Raw genomic sequence first — 25403 nt, forward strand, 5'->3', positions numbered from 1 at the left:
TGTCTTCATTTATTAAAAAGAGACGTGACCATTTTAAGCTTGACCAATCCTAACTCTTGATAGTAAATAAAGACACGTGTCATATATCCAATGAAGAGAGAATCCACCGAAAAATGAGCCAAGTTCCTCTCCTACTACACCATATAAGTCGAAACTAACACGACTAATATATTGCTTTCTTTCAAAATGACAAATGTATACTCATTTTAACTAATTAAATACGGAAAGAATTAATCTTTTTTGTACTGTCAATGTATATACGGACGAATCTAGATGCATGTCATATCATTTAAATTTAAATTTAAACACCAAATTTTACATGTGTCATCTAAATCTATTAGTGTACGCATTGACATTGCGTAAAAATCACAATCAAAAGGTGAATTTTTTACAATAGTATTCTAGATGAAAATTGTTGTAGCACTGAAATACCATTAACACTAGACGGGGGAGTACTGCAAAGTACAAGCGATCACATACTAATGAGATGGATTAATTATCACAGTCACAGGATTTGCAAACAACTTAATCAAAGCTATAAGCAAATTACATTAGAGTTGGTCATCAACTTGCAAACGAGAAAGGCGCCCCGGGGTCCGACTCTTAAATAGCATTGGACTTGTTCAACAATATAAGAACCAAGTGCCTCCTCACAGTCACATATTGGTTTTGGTAACAAGTTCTAAGACTTATTCCGAAGGTACTCATGTCACGATTTTAACGCCAAGGGAGCAGATGTGCCGATTTCCTGGCAATTAATACTACTTCATGACCTTTTGCGATCAACGCTTTTTTTTTTTTTTGGCAGACATTTTAGGGGCTAGCTCAGAAAGACCCTAGTAAACTGCGTTCGTTCATGTAGATGTTGACACTACTCTCTCATTCCTACCAAAATTTAAAAAATAACAAAATTAAATGAGTAGATGTGTACGAAAGACTTCAAACTGGAAGTGATACACAGAAGTTAATGTCAAATAGCAGCAACGCCGCATAATAGCACCAGCATCCACGCTGCAATATTGCAGAGGAAAAATAATTAGAGAACGAAATATTTACTATTACTATACAGAGTGAATTTCGAGCGAGAATAATGACTAAACTATCTAAAATGACACAATCTGATCATCAAAACAAAAAAAAAAATAGCATTCACCTCTTTGAAACTAGCCTTTAAGGTCATTCTCTACTAAATCAACCAGAAATAACTTGAATTTTAGGACATTTTTGCCCCTAAAAATCTATTACAAGAAGTCAAATGTGTGTTTTTTTTTTATAATTAATTTACTGGCTAAAGTAGTTTTTTTTTTTTTTTGTCATCATTGTGGGTATCCGGGTCTACACCCGACTAATTCCACAGCGCTCCAGCAAAGCGTGTCCGACCAATGCTGAAAAAAATAATAACTGGATTGCTGCTCGGATCGAACCAGGTGGCTAAAGTAGTTGATATGATCTAAAAGCCCCATTTTAAAAAGTTGAATGATCTTTTTGATAAAAGAAGTTTAGAGATCAGATTGTGTCATTTTAAATAATTTAATGAGATTTTTGTCATTTACTCTGTTATATAAGTAGTTGTAGTCTTGACTGCATTAAATTCACAAAAGCTGATGTGGCATTTGGGGTTTAGCGGCAGCAGCAGCAAAAGAACCCAAATTTTGGTCAGACAGACAGATAGTAACTAGTAACAACGAAGTCGCCGGTGATACATCCACGCACATAGTCGCATACAAAGCCAAAGCCAAAGCCAAAGCCAAAGCCAGAGAAAGAAATACAACCACCCAACAACAAACGAAAAAGCTCTCCTCTTTCACTTGTCCAGCCAGCCAGCGCCACCCGGCCTTCCTAGTTCCCCTTTCTTTCCAAGTGCGATTTCTTCTTACACCCTCCCAGTCAACCCACTTAATGCCTATTTTTTTTTGTAGTAAAACACGAAAACTTGAACCCTTTCTCACTCACTCCTGACTCCACCACCGCCACTTGCCCATCACGACCGCCACCGCAATTTCCCCTCTCAGCTTCTCACCATGCGCATCCACCCATTAGCTCCTTCTCCAGCTCCTGCTCCTGTTCCGTCTCCTCACAGCAGGGTTCCATCTTCTCATACCGCTGCCTTTCTTCCCCCCTCGTCCACGTCTTCATCATCATCAGCAACAACAAAAACACCACCATCTTCCTCATCATCTCCGTCTAAGTTACCTGTGGAGTTCAGCCCGCCATTGATAGCCATGGTCGTCATCATTGCCACCGCTTTCGTCATCATCACCTACTCAAGGGTCATCTCCCGCCACTTCCTCCGCCTCCACCGCCTCTACCGACGCCGCCGACGCCGCCGCCGTTACGTCCCCTCCTCCTCCGCCAGCAACATCGAGTCCCCTCCTTATCCTTTCGACCCATCCGATGCCTTCCACGTCTTCTCTCCATACGGACTTGACGACTCCGCTATCAAGACCATACCGCTCTCTGTCCACGCCAGAAAGAGCAGCGTCCACGACTGCGCAGTCTGCTTATTGGAATTCGAAGAGAACGATTACGTGCGAACCCTTCCGGTTTGTTCCCACGCTTTTCACGTTGATTGCATTGATATATGGTTAAAATCCCACGCCAACTGTCCCTTGTGTCGCGCCGGGATATTCCGGCCCGAGTCACCTTTCGTTCCGGTCATGGCTGCCAGAATCAGGCCCAGCTTAGATGACATGATGATGGAGAGCACAATCTTAGAGCCGCTGGCGGAGATTCAACCGGAGGAATCCGAGTCAACCACCGTCGAGGAGATTACACAGGAGCCCTCTCCAAGGATTAATAACACTCAATCATCGGAGGACCAATTCAACGGCCGCGATTTTCTGTTGAAGCGGTCGTATTCATTCGGCTTCGAACGTAATTTAGGGTCGGAAAGGCTGGTTCTGGAGCCGGTGACGGCGTCTCCTTGGCGTTACCGGAGGGGAGGAGTCGGAAGCTTCTGGAGCAAACGGCCGTCGCCCTTTAGTTCGTTGACCAAGTCCAGAGTCTTCTCATTCCGATACTACAGAGGCATGAACATGAAATCTCCATTTTTCCGACGGCGTGGTGGCGGCGGCGGAGGAGGAGGAGGAGGAGTTGGGGGGAGCTTCTATCCACTGTCGGAGTCGAGCGTGAGATTCGGGGGTTCAGCAGCATCAGGCGGAGGAGGTGGGTCATCAAGGCGGAGCAGCAAGTCGTTTGCGAGCCCAATGTTCATGAGAACGTCGGGTGGGGCGGCTGGGGGGTTTTTCTCGTCGAGCAGGCAGAGAAGCGGTGATCCAGAAGCTTTGCTGTCACCGGACAGATATAGCAAACGGTGAAGATGATGGACACGTGGAGGAGTTAATAATTGTTGGGGGGAAATTAATGATGGTACGATGATGCTGATGAGGATGACAAAGACGACGGGTACTGCACGCGCGGGGATCGGACGGTCGGAGATGGAGGACATGTTGTGGGCGAGCGTGCATAATTGAATTTGAGAAGGGAGTGGGGGAGGAGGAAGCTGGGGGGTGGTTGCGGGTCTAATAATGCGGGGGGGAATTAAATGAGAAGAAGGGCATTAAAACTTCTGCGTCCTGCTGCAGCTGAGGGCTATTAATTGGAAGGTGCGGTGGAATTCGAGACGGCATTAATTGTTTGAATTGACGACATAATACCACCACCACCACCACCACCACTTGCCTTGCCAGTTGCCACTATCACTGTGAGAGGGAGAGGAGGAGAGAGAGATAGAGAGGGAAGAAATGTAGAGGTCCACATCCACCTCCTCGGCTTACTACAGTTTACCCTACGCGATACAAATGCAATGGCGCGGGGCTCTCCTTTTCCCCTTTTTTTTTTTTTTTTTTTGGGTTCATTTGATCTTTTAGTTTAACTAGTTTGGCGGCCCCTTTCAAGCGGTGCAGTAAGAAATGGGATGGGAGGACTGAGGAGTGGTGTAGACGGGGACTATTATGATTCTTTTATGATCAGTGGGGAGAAGTGATCATTAATTGCATTTTTTACTTTTGGGGATGGGGTCTTCTGAATGAATCTACACTATTTATCTTTTTTTTTTTGGGTTTTGATTTGGAAAAAAGAGAATCTGCTTGTTCACTTTGATTGATGACTGATGACTGATGACTGATGACTGATGATAATAGGAGGATGGAAGTGAGGGAGAAAGTACCACTCCACTTACTAGTCGACTGTTGTGTTAACAGCGAAATGGACTGCAGTGGTAGTGGACGGTGGCGGTGGTGGTGGTCTTTTCTTTCTGTTTTTGTTGGGAGGATAGGGTTCGATGCTTTCTTGCTATCTCCTTCACATTAATGCACCGATCTGTTAGAAATGAAATGGCCCATGTTTTGCCTTTTGTATTTTCTGCTCAACAGATGAAAGAGATTTTGTGTGGATAGTTTATTATTTGAGTAATTTTATTTGTTTGTATTATAAATATATTTTTTAATTTTTAAAAAAATTTTACAGAGGTCACAGCACAAAAATATTACAATATTTTTTTCTTTCAAAAAAATTATACCAAAATAATCTCCTAGTATGTGTTGAACCACCAACGACAATATTTGTCTCATCAACAAATGAAGAGAACCAAGAAACAAAAAAAAAAAAAGGATAAGTGAACACATAAAAAAGCCAAAAAAGAATATGAAACCAGCTGCCCTTTTTTCTTTTTTCTTTTTTCTTTTTTCTTTTTTTTTGCAATGATTAGATTTTCCACAAGCTCTGTCACTTTTTATTTTATTTTTTATTTTTGGGTTAGAAAAAGAAGGGGGGGGGGGGGGGTTATGCAATATTACGGAATATTTATTAGTGATCGTAGTGGTATCATTTCCAAATGATGATGTCCTCGAGTAACTTGTTGAGATTGTCACATAGGTCCGTTTTCTGTTGTTTAGTAGACCACGATGGGCACAAAAGTGTGAGCAATACTTTACTACAAGCCCGCCCGCCCGCCCGCCCTTCCTGTGGGATGGTTCATTACGGGTCTTTATCATAAAATTGTTCACTCCTGTCCTTTCAAAAATTCATCTTTTTAAGTCACGCTTCTCTGTCCTTATGCCCTTGGTTTGGTTCTTACTTATTTCTCAATCAAAATGTTCCTTGGTTTAATTCGGAGAGGTAGCTCCCCCATGTTTGATGTAACCCCTCCGATGCCAAAAAAACTTGGAAGTGGAAATTTTCTGGTGAGGGTTACTCCTACACCCATCCCTCATGAATATTTGTTTGAAGCTCAAAAATGTGTAGTAGTTCACACAACTTCCTACAGCGGAAAAATTAGCCATGAAATTTTTATTAAGGCACAAGATTGAGGTAAACCCGATTAATTGAACATCACGAGAACAAAAAGGGAAAAAAACTACTACTAGGAATATTGAGGTCTATCCGGGTGGAGGATGAGTTGGGTGGTACGGGAGGAGAGAATGTAAACAAGAGGTCTAGAATTCGAATTCTCCTGCTTACACTAAAAAAAAAAAAAAAAAGTATTACGGTCTATCCGTGATTTAAGCACGCGAAATAATAATAATATTAATAATGTGTTGTCACATCAAATTGCTGAATCATTTACCAACTATTTTATCAAAACTTTGCATACTATAAAGTATGGAAATAAGAATGTAGTAGAAGCATTAAATGAGTTTTGATCATTTTACTGACCAAAGGGGTTCCATTCCATTGGTTCATTATTGATCTTGACACGTACGCTTAGGGGTGGCAATTCGGGTCCAAATCAGGTTGGCGGGTCGGGTTCGGGTCAACCCGTCAGAAAATCTGTTGACCCGAACCCGACCCGCCAACCCGTGACGGGTCAGGTATGCTGACCCGAACCCGAAAATTTCAGGTTGACGGGTTGGCGGGTCGACCCGAAATGACCCGAAACTTAATTTTAATTTATTAATTTATCACTGTAATTTCTAATAAAATCAATTTCTCACAAAACTAATTACATAATCAAGTAATAAAAATTTAAATAAATAATTCCAAACCAAATCTAAAATAAATTAAACACCGTAAAAGTGTTTTATCCCAAACAAAATATAAAATAAATTAAAACAATATAAAAGTAAAAAATAATATAATATATTATTTGTCCAAATATAATAATTTCAACTTCATACAAATTAAATAAATTCATTTAGGATTAAGTAATTAATGCCTTTGAAAAAAAGAATAACTTAGTTTAGTTAGATAAAATTATTTTTATGTTTATTAAATTATTTTTAATTCGTAAACGGGTCATATCGGGTCATATCAGGTCACCACGGGTTGACCCGAAATCGACCTGTTTTCTTTTCGGGTTCATCGGGTCCAACCCGATTCTGATCCAAATTCCCGAAACCTCAACCCAAACCCATTAATTTCGTGTTAGGTTCGTGTCGTGTTTTCAGGTCGTGTCGAAAATTGCCACCCCTACGTACGCTCACTACTAGTATTTATTTTATCATATATTCAACACCGCGATAGTGTGTTTGGACAGCCAATTATTTGGCCAAATATATTTGCTGACATCACCATTACAATTTTCAATACACCTTTTTATCTTCCCAATTACCTTTTTATCTCACATACATCACATCACAAAAAGTGCTACAGTAAAAATATTTCAAATAACTTACAATCCAAACACACTCCCGGGGTATCACTGAAATAGATAAAATTTTAAATAATTGCAAAATCGTTGGCTTTTAATGACAAGGATAATGCTGCTGTGTTGGAATTTTAATTTAATGAAAGATGCCGTCCGTCCCCTTACTCCTTAGTCCTTACTTGCTACGATCTGACCAGCCTTCGATGCTTCCAAAACCTATTTAGCGATAATATCATAAACCTCCCTGAGATTTCTCTTAATATCACCTAGTATTTCTAAAGTTTTAAAAATATTACTTACTTTCCTTATTTTTGTTATTTGTGCAACAAAATTTTGAAAAATCCTAAACTACCCTTTTGCTTTCTAAATAAAAATACTCCTAAGCTACTTTATTTATTTCAAGAAAACTATCACCTAAAAAAATAATATCTAGTAGTACTACCATATTACAATACTATAGTCCATAAAAATATAAATTTAAATAAATAAAAAAGATATTTGCAAAGAAATACACTAGCACCAATTTAACTCTATATGTTCAAAATCGATTTCTTATGAATTTATTTTCTTCCCAACTTCTTCTCAGTCCGCGTCCTAACCTTTTAATCGTATTAAAATAAACAAAGAAACAAAATATAGAACATAAACAAAGAAATCATACCCTATTCTATTGCAATCACAAAATAAACAAAGAAATCATACCCTATTATATTACAATCACAAAATGAATAATATAAATAAAATTCAATTTACTATAATTTATAAATAAAAAATCAGCTGGTCATCCAAAAAAAAACGAGTAAGAGAGAATGTTGAAAAATGGAGAGAGAACAAAGTGACTCTTGTTTCTTTTTTATTTTATTTTTTGAATTTCATTTATTTGATATGCAAATTATGTATTAAGTAAGGGTTAATATAGTCTTTTTACAATTACTAGGGGTGGTAAGTGATATTTTCAAAACGTTCAGAGTGTCAAGTGATATTAGGAGAAATCTCCAGGGCGGTTTCTGATATTATCCCCAGTATTTATGTTTATACTCTATCTAATTTTTTTTTTTTTCCGGAAACGGTAGAAGTTGTTTATGCTCTGTCTAATCACATAAGTGGTAGTATATGTTAAAATATACTACTACAATGAACGCATACTAGGTAGGTGCCCACTCTAGCGAAACAAATCCTGAATACGCAAATGCAAGTCTGGTGGGAAGTTGGAGACTGGCGCATCAGCTGGGCTCGTGTGCAAAAACAAAACAAAATTAACAAGGAAAACTAAAAACATTGCTCTGTGATAGGTGTTCTTACACAAGCAAGTTCTGTTAATACTCCGTCATCGTTTTAACATATCTCATTGACGTTTTGTATGAACATGGCATGCATCGATGTCAAATTATCAGAAACAATTGTACGTTGTTTATGTGCAGACAAAAGAGGGACTCTGATAACTGAGTGTTGCGTCGACTATATTCAACCGAGTTGAGAAAGCACGTTGGTTGAGCCACTCATCGCTCTCGCAATTCAAAATTATGAGTTGCTTCTTTTATTAGAGTTTGGATTACCAGTGTTTTTCTAGAATAATAATGTTTGAAATATTCTCTTGAGACAATTATTTCTCTCTCTCTCTCTCTCTCTCTCTCTCTCTCTCACACGCGCACACACACACACACTCACATATATATATATATATATATATATATATATATATATATATATATATATATATGTATGAATACATACACAAAAACTCCCATCCAAACCGCTCAGTGTCATGAAACTATGAAAAATAAATTGGATTTATTAAGAAAAATGGATATCATACATGCTAAAGTATTTTAATAGGGTTTTTTGTGTGCTTATTGAACACTCCTAAATCCCACCTAACTTAAGTGCATATTAACTAGAGGTGGCAAAATGGGCGGGATGGGCGGGATTTGCTTGGGTTTGTGATGGAACCGAGTCATATGGGTATGGGCCCAATCTTACCCATATGTGTTTTGGGACTAAGTTGGGCGGGATCACTTTGGGATGGGTTTAGATTGATCCCGCCCAATACCCAAATCTATTTTCTACATATTTTTTTTCCTTTAATTCATTTTTATTTTTTATATAATTTTAATATTTTTGATTTATTAAATTTTTTTTAATTTTATTAAATAAACATGCAAGTGCTTTATACTCAGGATTCCCATCAAAAATTGGATTAACAAATAAAGGAAAAAATAGATATACAGTCATATTCCAACATATATCAAGATGGCCAAGGTACTTAAGATATTGAATATTTATTCTCATCATTGTCCAAAGATGACAGGTCTAAATTGATTGAAATGTTTAAAATTCTTGTGGATAATGACTAGGAAAACTACTAGATTATATTCTCTAGTATGACTATAAAAATTGTTAAAGATAATTTTTGAATCTAAGACTCCGTTTGGATTGGCTATTTTTTCAAAAAATAAGTTTTTCAAATACAATGTTACAGTAACATACAATAACTCAAAAAACATCCCATCCATATTAGTATATCAAATATTTCAAAAAAACTTTATAGTAAAAATTTTTCATATACACTGCTATAATAAAATATTTCAAAAATATCCCCCAAAAATAGCTAAACCAAACAGAGCCCTTGTTATTTGAGCCCAATGGGTACCCAAGTATTTCCCACCCTTTCCCATTCATTAATGGGTATAGTTGGGATGTGTCCCAACTTAAACCCAATACCAAATTATAATACCCATCCCGCCCAAAGTTCCTTTGGGCATGGGTAGCCCATTGGGACTTGGGACAAATTGCCAGCTCTAATATTAACAATTATTACCTGTCCTTATATTTATTTCTTTTTTCTAATTAATCTTATCTTTTGAAGAATTTATTACTCGTCCTTGCATTTACTCTGATTAATCTTATTTTTTAAAAAAATTTAATACCTGGAGTATATATTAACGATGTGCCCATTATCGTTAGACAAACTTTTTTTTTTTTTAAGGTGGGAGGTTTTGGAAGATCTACTTATAATAACTCTCACCTTACAGTTCAACTCAACCTTTCTCTTTCCCAAATAGACTCTTCTACTAAAGTATATACATGAAAGTACTTTAAAAAAAAAAATAGTATGTGCATGTACATTGAAGGAGTTAAAGGCGGATCAAATGTGGTAATAAATAGCTTGCTATCCTTAATTAGCACATGATATGGTGACTGCCATAATTAGTGAACTCATGGAATACTTCCTACTTCCTAGAGCTAGAGCTTCCCTGATTCAATCTTCAGTTAAGGACATCCAACCCACGAACTTAATGATTAAAGTCATCCAACTCTAAATTCTGTCCACACTTACATTGAGTCTAGGGAATGATCAGGAGTAGGCCGAATTTCTACCTTCCAGTAGGTTCGGTTACGTGTAACGGTACAAACAAGTCGAATCGAGTTGAATTTTGACCTAATTAAGCTGACTCTTAACTTAATTTTATGAAGTTTAAACTCGAACGCAAACTCGAACTCGAACTCGACGGATTCAAAATGTAAAGCTCAAGTTCGAGTTCGGCTCAAATTTGATTCGAATTCTAACTCGAACTTGATCTTAAAAAAATAAAAATAAAAATAAATAAATATTTTTATTTTTAATAAATAATAAAATATTAGAAATATATAGGGCAAATTATCCAATTGGCCCTTGAACTCTTTGTCTAGGTAAAAATAAATCTCTCATCTATTTTTTGCTGACTTTAAGCCCTCGAACTTGTAAAATTAGGCACTCGTGACCCTTTTAGCCAGTTTCTCCGATTTTGCAACTAGAAGGCCAATTCACACGAATAACAGTGTGCTTTTTCAAAGGGCATTTTTGTCCGCATTTTCTAAGCAAAAAGGAACAACTCCTTCTTCTTCCCTCCATCTAACCTAACCTAACCCACGCCTAAAATCCCATAACAAACCAGACCCCGCCGCCAACTCACCTCCTAACCAGAATCAGCTTGTCCGAGCCCCCTCATTTCTCGACCGGGTCAAGTCCTTTAACTTCTCTTCCTACGTCTCCGAGCAGCCCGACCCATTTCGCGCCGTGACCCAGAAATCCGACCCACGTGAAGAGCAAGAGCAAAAAAACATTGCGGAGGAAGAAGCTTTGCTGGAGAGTCATCATCATGATGATCACATGATGAAGAGCAAGTTGGAGACACAAGTGGAGGCTCCGAGGGCGAATGGTAGCCCTGCTAGAAGGATGAAGAAGAAGGTAAATCGGCGGCAGCAGTATTGGAGGACCGGGAGGAGGTAGATCGGCGGCGGCCAGCGACGATGAGGGAAAGAGATGGGAGGTCTTCGAGTGAAACTGAAACGTTGACGTTTGGGGAGGAGGAACATGTGGACAAGAAAGCGGATGCCTTCATAAATCATTTCAGATAGCATTTGAAACTGCAAAGGTTGGATTCGATTTTAAGGTACAAGGAAATGCTAAATAGGTGCGCTGGGTTGGAGAGCTAATGACACTAATCTTCTTGAGACTTAAAAAAAAAATAATAAAGCCTTTTCCTCGAGCGAGCTTTTATTTTACCACTACTCAAAATAAAAAGATGTTATGAACCATAACGAGTTTCCTTGTTTAAGTTTACTAGTTGTGCAGGTAGCATTAGATCTTTGGGGTTGACAATATTCTATTACTAGCTACTATGACTTTTATCTAAATCTGTATATGCTGGCTCAGATTTAAACGAGATGGGTTACATCCATTCTTGTTGAGGGAAGAAAGAGGGAAGAAGGAGGAGTTGTTCCTTTTTGCTTAAAAAATGCAGACAAAAATGCCCTTTGAAAAAGCACACTGGCATTCGTGTGAATTGGCTTTCCGGTTGCAAAATCGGAGAAACTGGCTAAAAGGGTCACGGGTGCCCAATTTTACAAGTTCGAGGGCTTAAAATCAACAAAAAATAGACGAGGGGTTTATTTTTATCTAGACAAAGAGTTCAAGGGCCAATTGGATAATTTGCCCAAATATATATGTAATTTTATTAGTAAAATAAACAAATAAACATAATCGAGTCAGCTCGCGAGCTAATAAGTTGAATATCTTCGAATTCGACTTCGAGTTTGACTTGATTAACTTGAGTTCGATTCGAGGTCGATGTTGGCCGAACTCGAATCGAGTTTGAACTCGAGGTGCTTTGTGAGCAGTTGGATTCATTTGCAACCTACTTGCGTGGATGGTCCAATCAAGGTCACTTATGATTGCCATAGGAGGAATTTATCCAGTTTCCGTCACAAGTAGAACAGTTCCCAAAAGCTTAGTGGCAGATGGGTGGATTGGGCGGCTAAGTGGCTGAAATTGGATAGGAGGTTATCTAGAAAAATATTTTTTGAAAAAAATATACCATCAGTATTGTTCTAATTAATGTAAAAGTGGAGTGATTAATGATATTTCTGATACCAAAGTGAGGATATTTTAGACAAGCATTAGACGAGATTTATTTTTTCAACAAAATTAGCTAATTTTTCTTAAACTATACGAGACTATCAAAGTAGGATGGAAATAGTATCACCTCAGTAATAATAAATGATGCAAGGCTTCAGGCAATAATTTAGTTCTTGATCCTCATAACGAAGACAAAAAAAAAAAAAAACAAAAGCAGTAATGCATAAAGGAAGGACATCCCACAAAAGGGAAAAAAAGAAGAAGGAAAATAGCAGGAAGAAAGTGACCTGTTTGCAGCTAATCCAACGGCAGTTTATAAAGTGCATTTAATGAGTCCGGTCGGGGCAGTTGGGAAATCCATACGGAGAAATTTCCATCAAGTCTTGCACCTATTGGCCTGATCAATTTTACACTTTTCTTTTAGAAGCTAAAAAAAAGGGGGAAAATTGGGAAAAGATTTAGAACTAGTAATACAATAATTTTACTTGTGAGTGAAATTTGGATAGAATGGTAGGGGTATTCTAGACGCAGTTGAAAAATCTTCTTAACACTCCATTTAAATGAGTTTTGTCTGTATTGATTGGCAAAGTAAATGGAGCGGTAGCGGCAGTACCGGACAACGAGGATCAGTTACTGAGGCTCATTAAGGCCGCCATAGCTGATGACGTGTCTTCCATGCACCCACATTAAAGAAGTAATCAATGACGAAGCAAAGAGGGGTTGACGGAGCAACAGTCTTCCTAAATTTTAAAAATTTTAATTCATAATAGATAAATATATGTGTAAAATAAAGTTGACTTTTTCAAATATTTTATAATTTTAATTTATATTATGAGAGTTTATATATATATATATATATATATATGAATTAGCCACATTTGAATTAACTTTTTTGGTCAAAAAAGTTCAAAAAGTATGATAAGATATCTAATTAAAAATTATTTATTGTCTTAATTTTTTTTATGACTATGGTACATATTTATGAAATAGATATACCTTTATAATTAAAGTTAATATTTGATATTTTTAGATGCTATATACTTAAATAAATGAAAAATATTTTATACATAATATATTAAGATAATTTTATTAGGAAAAATTTTAGACTCCAAGAGGAATAAAAATCCAGACACCGTCGCTAGAGTAATGACAGTACTCATAGTCGTAATTGCAGAGTGGTAGCAGTGATAGTCTTGCTGAAATTAATGCTCCAGCTGCTCCAATCCCTCAACTAACTCACTAAATTTCCAAATCCATCTATATCTCATTTTCCGTGCAGAAACTCATAGTAACAAAAAATCCTTTTAGCAGGAGTTTCTCTGTGGAAGTCGCAGCTTGGTTTCTTGGGATTGTTTGCTACACAATTCAGGAGGTCGAGGTTGAAAATGGCGGAGTATATAGTGAAGGTTGAAGAAGGACGGCCGGCCACCGTCGACGGAATGCCATCGGCGGGGCCTGTTTATAGGTGCATTTATGCTAAAGATGGTCTCTTGGAGATACCGGCGGGAATGGAATCTCCCTGGGACTTTTTCAGGTATTGTTGCGCAATTAATCTGATTGGTTTTTTCTCACAAGTTTGGCTTACGTTACTTAAAAGGCGATTAATTGCTTAGTCAAGTGCGTCTTGTTCACAGACCACAGATCATTTACCAAGTGTAATTTCTGCTTGTTGCATGCTAGTAATACTAATGCTTCTTCATTCACTCAAGTCCACCCAACAAACATACATGCCTCAATGAGTAACACTAGTATATACTTAAATCTTGGATTTGGGCAAGGAATTACGAGTCCTCTAGATAGATTTTTGCCCCCCCCCCCCTTCTCTTAACACACACAAACCACCGCCGCGACCACCCAAACCCCAACCCCAATCCCAACACGAAAAAAAAAAAGAATTCAACTGCTAAAAGAAGATTTGTTAATCATGCCGTGAAAAGATCATCTATAGGAGCAAGTTGTGAAAACTTTTGCTAGCCAGCCTAGCCTGTGGTCTTTAAGGTTCGCTGTAGGAGCAAGTTCAAATGGCATGTCAAACTGAGATTCAACTGTTGTCGGTCTGAATTACGGTCGGGATATTGAGTTGAGAGCATAATATACGAGCAAGATAAGATAATGCGGCCCAAACTATCACGAAAACAAATAGGCGGAGGACTGTTCCAAAATGGATTGGCCCATGCAGGTCTCGAACCTGCGACCTTCGCGTTATTAGCACGACGCTCTAACCAGCTGAGCTAATAGGCCGCCATGTTGGAGGGTAGAAAATAGAACTTTGATTACCACATAGCTCACGGAGAAGCAATTTTTGGACATTGCAGTGAGTCCGTTACCAAGAATGCCAAGAATCGAATGCTTGGTCGCCGGCAAGTCACCGACGGCAAGGTACCTATTTCTTCCTGCATTCTTTAGCGCTTGATGAGATTTTTAAACTCCAAAAAAAATAAGAAACAGATAAAACAATAAAGACGATAAGTTTGAGGTTGAATTGGCAGGCTGGTTCTTACGCGTGGCTGAACTATGAAGAGGTATACAGCACCACTCTTAAAATTGGTTCCGCCATCCGCCGCCGTGGTGTCAATCCTGTGAGTACCGCTGTACACTACCAAAACATGCACATGCAGGATTTATTTCTTTTATATAAATATATATAGTAAAAAAGAAAACTCAGATTATGCTCATGCTAATGTGGCTCATATGCTGCTCATAATTGCTACTATTAGGGAGATCGCTGTGGCATATATGGGGCTAACTGCCCCGAATGGATTACGGCAATGCAGGTATTTATCCATTTTGAATGCTTTAGAACTTGTTATGCACCCGCTGCATGCAGTTCTCGAGTGCAACCAGCTGTCGACAACTTTGATGTTTGACAATCAATCTCAACCAAACACCGAAATTCTTCAGACATTTTCCTACTAATCCTGTTACATGATTTGATGTGACTGCAAGTGTTTTAGAGTCCTTTTTTTCCTTTTCTTTATTGTGGGTTCTCATCTATCCGACTTTTTGATAGGCTTGCAGCAGCCAAGCCATCACATACGTGCCACTATATGATACCCTTGGTATGTTTTCCTTTCTGAAATTGTGGTTGCTACTTTCTATGCCGCTATTGGGAAATCATGGTTTCGTAATTGATGTTGCTTATGATCAATTAAGCCCGGCTCTTCATTTTCGCAGGTCCAAATGCAGTGGAGTTCATCATCAACCATGCCGAAGTTTCGATAGCTTTTGTTCAAGAAAGCAAGATGCCAGCAGTAAGTTCTCTTTGTTTAGCTGTGTTTCCCTTCTCTTTGATAGTTCTCATATATTATTTTTGCTAAGGAAGAGACATTACTAGCTTTTATATTTTATTTAATTTTATTTTATTATCAGCAATCTTCAATTGTTCAAAAGTAAAATGCCTTGACATGATTGTACAAGAGAGATACTCACTTACTGGCAAATAAATTTTCTGGGTGGATTTCTGTTTCATTAAATAACATTTAGTCCTTCCCTCTGATTGATTTTTTCCTGACAGATATTGAAATGCCTTGCAAGGTGTAACTCACATCTAAAAAGTATGTTAACTTGCTACTTTCAAAAGGTTAATTCTCTAAGACCATTATTGCCGAGTAAGATTTCTACCTCCTTTGTGAAGCCATTGTCAGCTTTGGAAAGATCTCCAGCAGGCAAAAGGAAGAAGCTGAGGAACTTAACGTGACATGCTTTTCTTGGGACGAATTTGCTCTGCTGGTAAGCATACACCAATAACAATCTCTAATTTGTGTTGTAATTATCATGTGTGGTATGGTTGCAAAATCATTGTTTAATCCATCTTTACAGGGCTTTTCGGATCATGATCTGCCCCCCAAGCAAAAGACAAACATATGCACGATAATGTATACAAGTGGAACAACAGGAGAACCAAAAGGAGTCATCCTAAATAATGGGGCCATCATTGCAGAAGTATTATCTATCCATCAACTACTTATGGAAACAGATAAAGTGGTAGGTTGTCTTTTTAACTTATTGATAGTTGTTTGATAATTATGCAACGATCTTTGCCTGTGACCCGCATAGCGAGCATGAAATTATGCCTGAAGGAGGGCACCAACTGTTGCCCTTTCTCAGCAACCAGAGGCGGTTGATGGTCCAAAATTGACCAGCAAAGAAATTTCAATAGATGAGCAGCGTGATTTCATTTTTGGCTGTTTCCTGGCATCCTAGATTAACAAAACAGTGCATAGAAGCTTACGTTACATGTCATTGCGTAGAAAGGTTAGCTGGGCGTGATAAATTCTTTGGGTTTGTTAACCATTCAATGGTTGTAATTATGTAGAGTACCTTGTATATTGAAAAAGTTGGAAAGCAATTGTACACCTTCACTCAAACAATTCTCAGCTTAAACTGTTCTGGAACTAGGTACACCGTCACTCAAACAATTGTACACATGGCATATCTAAATTGTTAACTGTTTGCCATGCCCGCAATCATTGTGGAAGACTGTGCCTTGCCACTTAAAACCCAGCCCCACTATTTTGCCTTTTAATTTGATAGACCACCAAACTCCTCAGTTTTTAAAGGAGCCATCCCTTCTGGTCCCTCTTCCCCTATTCTTTCACTTAGGGGGTTGAATATGGTTCCCTACAAATTAAGAATTCTTTGCAATTAATGAAATTTAAAGCTGAGACATGCTTTCCAGGTATAAGCATGGCAATTTACCATGTTCATTGGGTTTGAAGGTAAGGTGTGAAAAAGTGCAATGTTAAAGGGTATAAATTGAAATCAGGTAGAGACAACTGGAGTTTTCTCTGACGTTAAAAACACTTCATGTACTTTCTAAAGTTCAAAGAACAATAACAAGGTTGTATACTAGGCATCTGTTTCCATGATCGTTGTGTTACAAAGCACATTATTGATTGTGCAAGTTGTATAAGCATGGATTATTCTCTTTTTTTAAATCCCTTGATGGTTGACTCTGACAATCAAACACTTCATGTTCCCCTTAATGATATGTTTCTTTTTCTTCCATCTTTTCAAGTGCAATCGGATTTTGGGCCCAAATTTGTTGCTGTTTTTTTTTTCTATCCTTTTATATGTTCAAATCAGTGATTACAGCTCTATATTCTTCCTTTTCTTACAAATAAGAAATTCGCTTAACTGTCATTTTCAGAAAAAGAATAGTATGTTACTTTCTATTTATTGCAGGGTACAGAAGATGACACATATTTCTCATTTCTACCATTAGCACACATATATGATCAGATCATTGAGACCTATTGCATATACAGGGGTTGTTCAATAGGATTCTGGCAAGGAGTAAGATCTAGATTCTTTTATTGTCTTCAATCTATGGTTTCAATAAAGAGTTAACTACTGCTACAGACTGTCTTTGGGAGTTATTTTCTACTCTGCAGGATATCAGATACTTGATTGATGATCTTTTGGAATTAAAGCCTACGATGTTTTCTGGAGTTCCTAGAGTCTATGACAGAATATACACTGGTACAAAGTCATTGCGATGCTTATGTGATGCTCCGTTCTTACACTCTGAACATGGTTCTGACAATTTTTTTTGATAAGGTATAATGGAAAAGATTTCAGCTGGAGGTACAATAAGGAAGATATTATTTGATTTTGCATACGACTAGTAAGTGTGTAGTCATGGCATTTCTATTGTTTACAAGATATGTCATCTTGGATTATTGTAATTAAGAAGACATTAATAACAGCAAATTGAAGAATTTGCAAAAAGGACTTAGACAAGATGAAGCTGCTCCTCTCCTGGACAAGTTGGTCTTTGATAAGGTCAGTGATTTTATCCTTCCCAGCTTTCATTGCATTTTTTTTGCCTTTTTTGCCTTTTTCGTTTAGCTCTTTCACTTCTAGTTTCTAATAGTGTTTTAACTTAGATCAAACAAGGGTTTGGTGGAAAAGTTCGTATTATGTTCTCCGGTGCTGCACCATTGCCTAAGCATGTGGAAGAATTCTTGAGGGTGACATGCTGCTGCGTCTTGTCACAAGGATATGGTATTAATAGTGATAGAATACAGTCCTACTCAATCAGTTTTCTATTTGACGCTACTTGGATAATTGCTTAGAAGCATTGCAGGATAAGATTTGATCTATTTGAGTTCTTATGTTATTCTACTTCATACAAGTGATGAGGGTCAATAGTTTCATTCTTGTATTGGTTTCAGGCCTCACTGAAAGTTGTAGTGGTTGTTTCACATCCATAACCAATGTAATGTCTATGATGGGAACTGTTGGTGTCCCAATTACAACCATTGAGGCAAGGCTTGAATCAGTGCCCGAGTTGGGATACGATGCTCTTGCGGATGTACCACGTGGAGAAATTTGTCTTAGAGGAAAAACTTTGTTTTCTGGATATCATAAGCGGCAAGACCTTACCAGTGATGTACTTGTGGATGGATGGTTTCATACTGGTAACCTTCTCAAACCTAAACCTCTGATGGATAGAGTTATCTCTTATTATGGTGATGTGTCCCATAGGAATCTAAACACTTACCTAAAAATTGTGCTTTAACTGTTTTAGAGTGACAGAACTTACCTTTCTAGTGTTAGATGTATATATTAGAGCAACTCCAGGCCGCACTTTCTTTGACTTTATCTTGGTAGATTTCCAATGGGAAATTGTTCTGGCAATTCCAGATAGAGTGATAAATTCATTGGCCATGTCTGACCTGCTACCAGCCGTCAGATACACAAGCGTGGAAGAATGTCTTTTGTTTTAGTTCGTTTGTTTGCATTTTGAGCAGAAACATCATTAGTTGATCTCTTGGGATGGATACTGAAATTTCAGTATTACTGCAGGAGATATTGGGGAGTTGCAGCACAATGGAACAATGAAAATAATTGACAGGAAAAAAAACATTTTCAAGTTGTCTCAAGGTGAATATGTTGCCGTGGAAAGTCTTGAAAGCACATACTCTCGTTGCCCCCTTGTGACTTCTGTAAGTTATCAGACAAGTGTGTATGTATTACAAATTTGGCTAAAGAAATGTGCAAGAGATACCTGACCGAATCTCTAACGCTTAGTAGATAGTGCATCGGATATTCCATTTTGGAAGTCTTGGCTAACTTTTGCCTGGTGCATAGATTTGGGTCTACGGGAACAGCTTTGAGTCCTTCCTGGTGGCTGTGGTGGTACCAGAGAGAAAAGCACTTGAAGATTGGGCAGTACAACATCTTCAAGATGGAGACTTCAAATCCCTCTGCAATAGTATAAAGGCGAGGAAATATGTTTTAGATGAACTTAACAACACAGCTAAGAAACACCAAGTACGTGCATGAGGTTCTGAGTTTTCTCTTCCTTAAGCTATTTCTGATGTTTATATTTCACCTATAACCCAAGTCATACTGGTTCAGCTTCGAGGATTTGAAATGTTAAAAGCAGTCCATTTGGAACCCGTTCCTTTTGATTTTGAGAGGGATCTCATTACTCCAACATTCAAACTTAAAAGGCCACAACTGCTCAAGCACTATAAGGTATGCCTATGATAAAGAGCTTCAAGTTCAGCATCGAATTCATAGACTATTGATTGATGCACTGCCAAGTTCAAAACGTGTTATTAGTAAAACTTCGATTGCGGGTGCATTTTGACCTATTTACTTACTGTTTTCTTCTGCTTGGCAGGATCGCATTGATCAGCTATACAGCGAAGGAAAGGGATCAAAAGTGTAGCAGCATATTCTCACCAGCAGTGAGCTGCGGGAATTTCTGTTTTTGTGATTGATAGAAAGCTTCTGCTCTTGAGAGTTTTGATCAGCATTATTAGCGAAGAAGTTGTTATAGCAGCTTCAAGCACTTGTCTTTCTTTTCTCCGGAAGGGGGAAAAATGATGAATGCAATGTATCTATCTTGCACAGGCCAATATCCAGCGTGATAGGAGAAAAGCCTGTTTGGGTACTGTATAATTTGGCTACTTGTCAGTGGCACAATTCACTCTCCTTCGTTCTAGCAATTTCTAACCATCATTTTGCCAACAAGGAAGTCATCATGACGATTTCCACTTATGTATGACAGAATTTCTTTGGATACTAGGCACAAAGGAAATGAAAGGAGAATAAACGGAGTTCAATTTATGTGAACGAAGAACCAAAATAAAACTTTAAAAATTATTAAAAAGAAAAAAGGAAGAAGAAGTAAACTAAGGGAAAGCTACAAAGCGAACAAGGACCAGGCACAGGGAGGAGAGAATCAACTGAGTTCGCCTGATTGAGGCTTCAAAGAAGGTTTCATGGTGGGAGAAAAACAGACTTAACGGAAGCAGTAAGCACATACACCTTACTGTCACATGTAGGCCTACCCAGCTGCCTTTCATTGAAAGGCTCAAACTGAGAGGAGGAATTGGCTCGGATGAAGTGTTGTTTTCTTCAGTAACAGAGCAAAAGAACTCCTGCCAAAGCACTCATCTGTTGATGCCTCTGGAATTACTAACAAGCATGTAGGTGCACCCTCGAAAGAGGCCATTTTACATCCTAGTCTTTGGCAATTTTGCATCTGATAAATAAAGACTGCAACAGCAAAACTATCCAACAATGTGGTAAAGGAAAATCGTTTTTCCGGTTTCACAACGGTGAGCTAGTGATAGAAATACAGAAAAATATACATTCTGAACTTGCATCCGTTGACACGTAATCTCGAGTTTTCTCAACAGAAAGATTACACAAATAGTTCAATTACATAGCCAAATGAAATTGTATCAGGCTGATGCCTTGCCGACGAAAAATAACCAATACAAAAAAAGATACACACATGCTAAAGATCTGTTTCAAATGGTTGGGGACGCTGACAACAAGGTCTTTCAATACAAGATTTAATTGAATCAAACACGCACGCACGTAAAGAGGGTAATCTATCCAAGAAGTGTAAACCGAAAAAACAAATAGTCGTCACAGCAGTTTGATAATGAAAGCCCAGACCGGATATACCAACAGTAGGATGATTCCTACTGTGTTGGAAATGCCATGGGTTTTTGTGAAAGAATTTCTGAATCCACCGGATGCTCGGATGTGTTCCTGAAGCAAATAGCATGCGATTATCAGACAAATGATGATGCCAACCCAGCCACCTCTTATGGTGTCAGCGAACAAGCTTGGAGCCACCACAATTACAAGGATCAAAGCTGCAGGAAGTTCTAGCCAATCTGCATTCGAACAATTTCCCATTTTAAGTGTCTGCGCAATGCATTAAGTTGAAGAATCTGCATATGTTCAGGTGTGTAGAAACAAAATGATTGAAGGGACAACCAGGTTATGCATTTGCATGTTCTTCTACCTGGAAAACGTCGTGGGAAGAAGAGGCGTAGTACGACAGCAATTATAGCAATCCATTTTCCAACTTCTCCCCTGCATCAGGGATAGTTTAAATCGTGCCGCAGGAGTCGATATAAAATTATTTAGGACAAGAAAAAGTGAGTATTACCTAAGCAAATTGAACAATACATTCGGAAGACTCAAGAAAATGTAAGGGATCAAAAGCGATGTAAGTATATTGGTCTTCCAGTTGGTTCGGTCCAGGATCAGCAAGTAACTGCAAGATAATAGAAATAGAAAACAAACGTTTCATTTGCTAAATATTTGCTTAAGAAACAAAAAGATAGGGAGTTAGTCGTACAGGAAAAGCAATGGAATTGAAGACAAGAAGAATTGGCAGCATGGTGCTGATTATCAAAATAAAACAAATTAGAAAAAAAATCAAAACATAATTTTTGAGTTTTTTTTTCTAATTTGTTTTATATTTGGGACATATTGCTTCATGTGTTCAGTCGGCTAATATCTGCAGAATACTACTGTAAATTTTCTCATTAAAATTCAGAGGATAAAGAGGTGCCATCATTACTAACTAAACATGATCACGACAGTGGAAGCTAGTATAACAGAGCAAATGTTGCCTCAGATCTCAAAAGCCGAACGACCATCCATGGTCCATCAATCTAATCTTTTTGAACCAGAACCCACCCACAAACCCCTACTCGAAGCAATATAATCAACTCAGATGGAATGATTCTCGCATTCTACTTCGTCCACTCACGAGTAATAGCAATTAATCTCCCCTTGGCATTCATCTTTAAATCAAGACTGCCCAATAAAAACCCCAAAATCTTTTAAGAACGAGCACACACACTATAACCAATTCAATAATGATCGTAGCACCCCCAAAAGAGGAAGACACTAGCAAATATACTTCACAAGCAAGATTCTGAAAGTAGATTGATAAGGTAAAATTGGAGTCACCCGTCACCACAACTTGATAATATAATAAGGATCAAGATTCAAGAAAGAACAAAGGCACTCAATAAATCGGCTTACACGGCAGCAATGAAAGCCAGCCACTTAAAAAAGGAAGTCCCAAATCCAAGGCCGCTACCAACAAGCAGGATAGCATGATTAGCCAGTTTTTTAGCTGCATTCCCCAGGTCCTTAAAATCAGAAGCAATCAGCTCCGACGCTGCTGGATCAGTCTTCATCGCCAAATAACTAATCTTGGCCATGATATTCGATCTTCACAGCAAAAAATAAAAATAAAAACTCGCAGCCTAAAACGTACAATTGTTTGGTTGCGCAGAAACAACAAATGCAAGGACGTTTGATACTTAAGGAAGCTTCGAGGGGTTTAAACAGCTATGGGAATTTCGGAAGTAATTAGAGAGATCCAATCTTTTTACCGGCCCGTAGCAGCAAGATAAATAGTCAACTGAGTGATGATTGACTGAAGATTTGACGTAGGAGAATGACTAAGCAGTGTGAAAAATACTCTACTACTAAAAAAAGGATTAGATGATGATATCAGGGGATTGCCTCCACCAGTTTACAGGGAAATATTTTGTGCAAAGAACGAGAAGAGGGAGGGTGCCACGTGGAGGTAATAAATTTGGTCGGTTTGTTTCCCTAATTATTATTACAAGCAACTAGTCAAACGATGCCAGTTGGCATTGCTTGATTTTTTGTGATTTTTAGTATTTATTTATATTTTGACAAAAAAAAGTATTTATTTATCAATTAAATCTTATATACAGCAACACCTTATTACTATTAAATTCATAATAGTAATTATTCAAATTTAAATAGTTATTATTCATTCAAAATTATATTATTGGTGCAAAAAATTGTTATTGATTTGAAAGCAGCTTTTGCCATTTCGCATCTCTTTTCCGAGTCCTTTGCCTCTCCCAAGCCTGCTTCATCCGGTTGGGGATTCGTCTGGTGAAAATTTAAATTAGACGAGGTACAAATTAACATCGATTTTGGAAAAAAAAAAAAAAAAAAAGAGGGAGAGAGAGAAACTCAACTTCGAGTCGTACACTCCAGTGATTCTCTTCATATAATCTTCTTTATCTAAAGTAATATATTGTACAGGTGGCCTTCAATGGCAATGTGCACGTCAGATATCATCAGCTGGCAAGAGACGTTACAGGAGGCCGACGTGTGCAAAAGGATAACACGGAATAATGCTGATGTGGTATGTGATAAAATATTTTTTTTGGGGGTATTATAGGGAGAGAAGCCACGGAGAATAAGCTGTCCTTTTTAATCCCATCATCAAATGCTTTTCTCCTGAAAGGGATTATATTTCTTCTTTTTCTGGAACGGGAGAAGGGAGGAAAAAGAAGTAAGAGGAGGAAGAGGCTACAGCCGGTGTTCTAAAAATAAGGAAGTAATATATGCTTCGAGTACTCAACCTATTTTTGTTCACCAATTTCGACCAATGGGCAATTTAAGAGATTGTACGTTAATGAATGGGCTTTTACAGATAAAATGAAGTAGGCTAATAATGTAGCACCTCAATTGTGGGCCACTCATGGATTACTAAAGCCTGGGACATCAAATTCGGGCCATAAGGACAGCAATCACTAGTTCTGAGGCGCACAGTTACATTCCAGTTCTACGTACTCAGCCATGCACTTTAATTTGAGTAGAGTAGAAACGTCTTGCTAGAAGCGCTTGCCGTTATTGGAACCAGCGGGAAAAACACACCCTTAGTTGCTTTTATTAAAATCAATAGAAGTTAACTCAAACAGACTGCCTTGCTCAACAAGGCTGCTAAAGTCAAACTCTGTTGGAATATCACCCAAGAGAGTAACAAACCTTGGGTGAAAGTTCTTAGGTACTGTTATGCAATGTTTTTAAACTCGGACCGGTCAGTGAACCGGAGAGGTGGCCGGTTCGCGGTTCGATCGGTCCGACCGGTCCAACCGGCCGGTTCAAAGGTTCAAAGGTTTTTTTTTTTTGTGTTAAGTACTAAGCAAGTTTCATTCTACACTTGAACTTTACCAACATAACTTAATTTAAGTTAAGTTATGATAATAATAAATTTTCTAAAAGTTATACATAAAACATGGAATGATAAATATAATTAAAATATCATAATTCACCATAAGTTTTCATAAATTCATTATAAACATAAATAGATACAATCCAAATGTTCACCAATTATCACAAATAAAAACACAAAAAATAAATAAATTAAATATTGAAATTCTTTTACAACCCTTAAAAAAATCCATAAAAGAGTTCAAGTTAAGACAAACTATTTGAATAGCAAACTTTTATCAGTGGCATGATAAGCAACCACACCACCTTCACAATTTCATCAACTTAAGCTGAAAAAGTTAAAATTTTATTATAAAAATATAAATCTAATTGCTCAAACTAAAAAAAACTAAAAATTTTTGAAAAACAAATATACAGTTAAACACATAAAAAATTAATTGCTACTAAACATTACTAATTAACATGTTATATTAAATTCAATGATCCTATACCATTAATTATTTTAAATTCAATTATCAATAGCTTCGATTATGTGCCAACTACCATATTTTTGACCAGCCCAATATTATTATTTGTAATTCCTACCCAATTCCTACACGGATGTGCACTACTTTTGCAAAAATTTCATCCTTAATTAATCGAATAAAAATAAAACAAAAATGAGGGAAACATATGAAAATTGAGGGGAAAAAGAAGAAAATGCAAAAAATCAACTAAAGATAATAATATAGAAAAAAAAACCTTGAAAAGAAAAAAATTAAACTTACTAAGATGTTGGAAAACAAGAAAAGTTGAAATTTTCAACTTGTTTACAATTTGCTAAAGATAATAACCTGATAATAATGGTGAAGACTTGAGAAAATCTTGTTGTGGATATTTGGGTTAAAAATGGTTAAGAAGAAAAAATTGAAAAAAAAATAAGAGAAGAACTTGATGTTTTAATATAGTTTTTAGTCAAGTAGAATTCTCAACAAACTTAACTACAGTCTAGCGGTGAGATTGTCATATCCAAACTTGGAGACCCAGGTTCAAATCTTAGCTACACCATTCTTGATATTTTGTTGAAGAATTTAAAAAACCGCCGATTCACGGTTCTTAACGGTTCGCACGGTTCGTCCGGTTTGTCCGGGTTTCAACGGTTCTCCA

At 37.6% G+C, this 25403-nt stretch overlaps 3 protein-coding genes and 1 non-coding gene across 4 annotated transcripts; 2 read left to right on the forward strand and 2 right to left on the reverse strand.

Annotated features, from left to right (window-relative positions):
• Positions 1 to 1542: 1542 nt before the first annotated feature.
• Positions 1543 to 4401, forward strand: LOC113731344 (RING-H2 finger protein ATL65-like). Its single transcript, XM_027256558.2, has one exon. The coding sequence runs from the start codon at positions 2022 to 2024 to the stop codon at positions 3315 to 3317; it is 1296 nt and encodes a 431-aa protein (XP_027112359.2). The 5' UTR covers positions 1543 to 2021; the 3' UTR covers positions 3318 to 4401.
• An 8852-nt stretch (positions 4402 to 13253) lies between these two features.
• On the forward strand, positions 13254 to 19970 carry LOC113731345 (probable CoA ligase CCL6). Its single transcript, XM_027256559.2, has 19 exons — positions 13254 to 13518; positions 14300 to 14363; positions 14474 to 14563; positions 14702 to 14758; positions 14995 to 15043; positions 15159 to 15235; positions 15499 to 15538; positions 15619 to 15713; positions 15804 to 15968; positions 17169 to 17279; positions 17378 to 17465; positions 17544 to 17610; positions 17693 to 17768; positions 17873 to 17990; positions 18161 to 18406; positions 18795 to 18934; positions 19080 to 19262; positions 19350 to 19469; positions 19618 to 19970. Exons 1-19 carry the CDS (start codon positions 13370 to 13372, stop codon positions 19663 to 19665), a joined length of 1983 nt encoding a protein of 660 aa, XP_027112360.1. The 5' UTR covers positions 13254 to 13369; the 3' UTR covers positions 19666 to 19970.
• TRNAI-AAU (transfer RNA isoleucine (anticodon AAU)) lies at positions 14152 to 14225 on the reverse strand. The gene has a single exon. It is a non-coding gene; the product is annotated as a tRNA-Ile (tRNA).
• A 641-nt stretch (positions 19971 to 20611) lies between the features above and the next one.
• LOC113726369 (cold-regulated 413 plasma membrane protein 2-like) lies at positions 20612 to 22689 on the reverse strand. The gene is made up of 4 exons (XM_072079403.1): positions 22296 to 22689; positions 21409 to 21516; positions 21262 to 21332; positions 20612 to 21130 (listed from the first exon to the last, which is right to left on the reverse strand). Exons 1-4 carry the CDS (start codon positions 22475 to 22477, stop codon positions 20877 to 20879), a joined length of 615 nt encoding a protein of 204 aa, XP_071935504.1. The 5' UTR covers positions 22478 to 22689; the 3' UTR covers positions 20612 to 20876.
• Positions 22690 to 25403: the final 2714 nt, after the last annotated feature.

This window comes from Coffea arabica, chromosome 2e (assembly GCF_036785885.1).
Source record: "Coffea arabica cultivar ET-39 chromosome 2e, Coffea Arabica ET-39 HiFi, whole genome shotgun sequence".
NCBI lineage: Eukaryota > Viridiplantae > Streptophyta > Magnoliopsida > Gentianales > Rubiaceae > Coffea > Coffea arabica.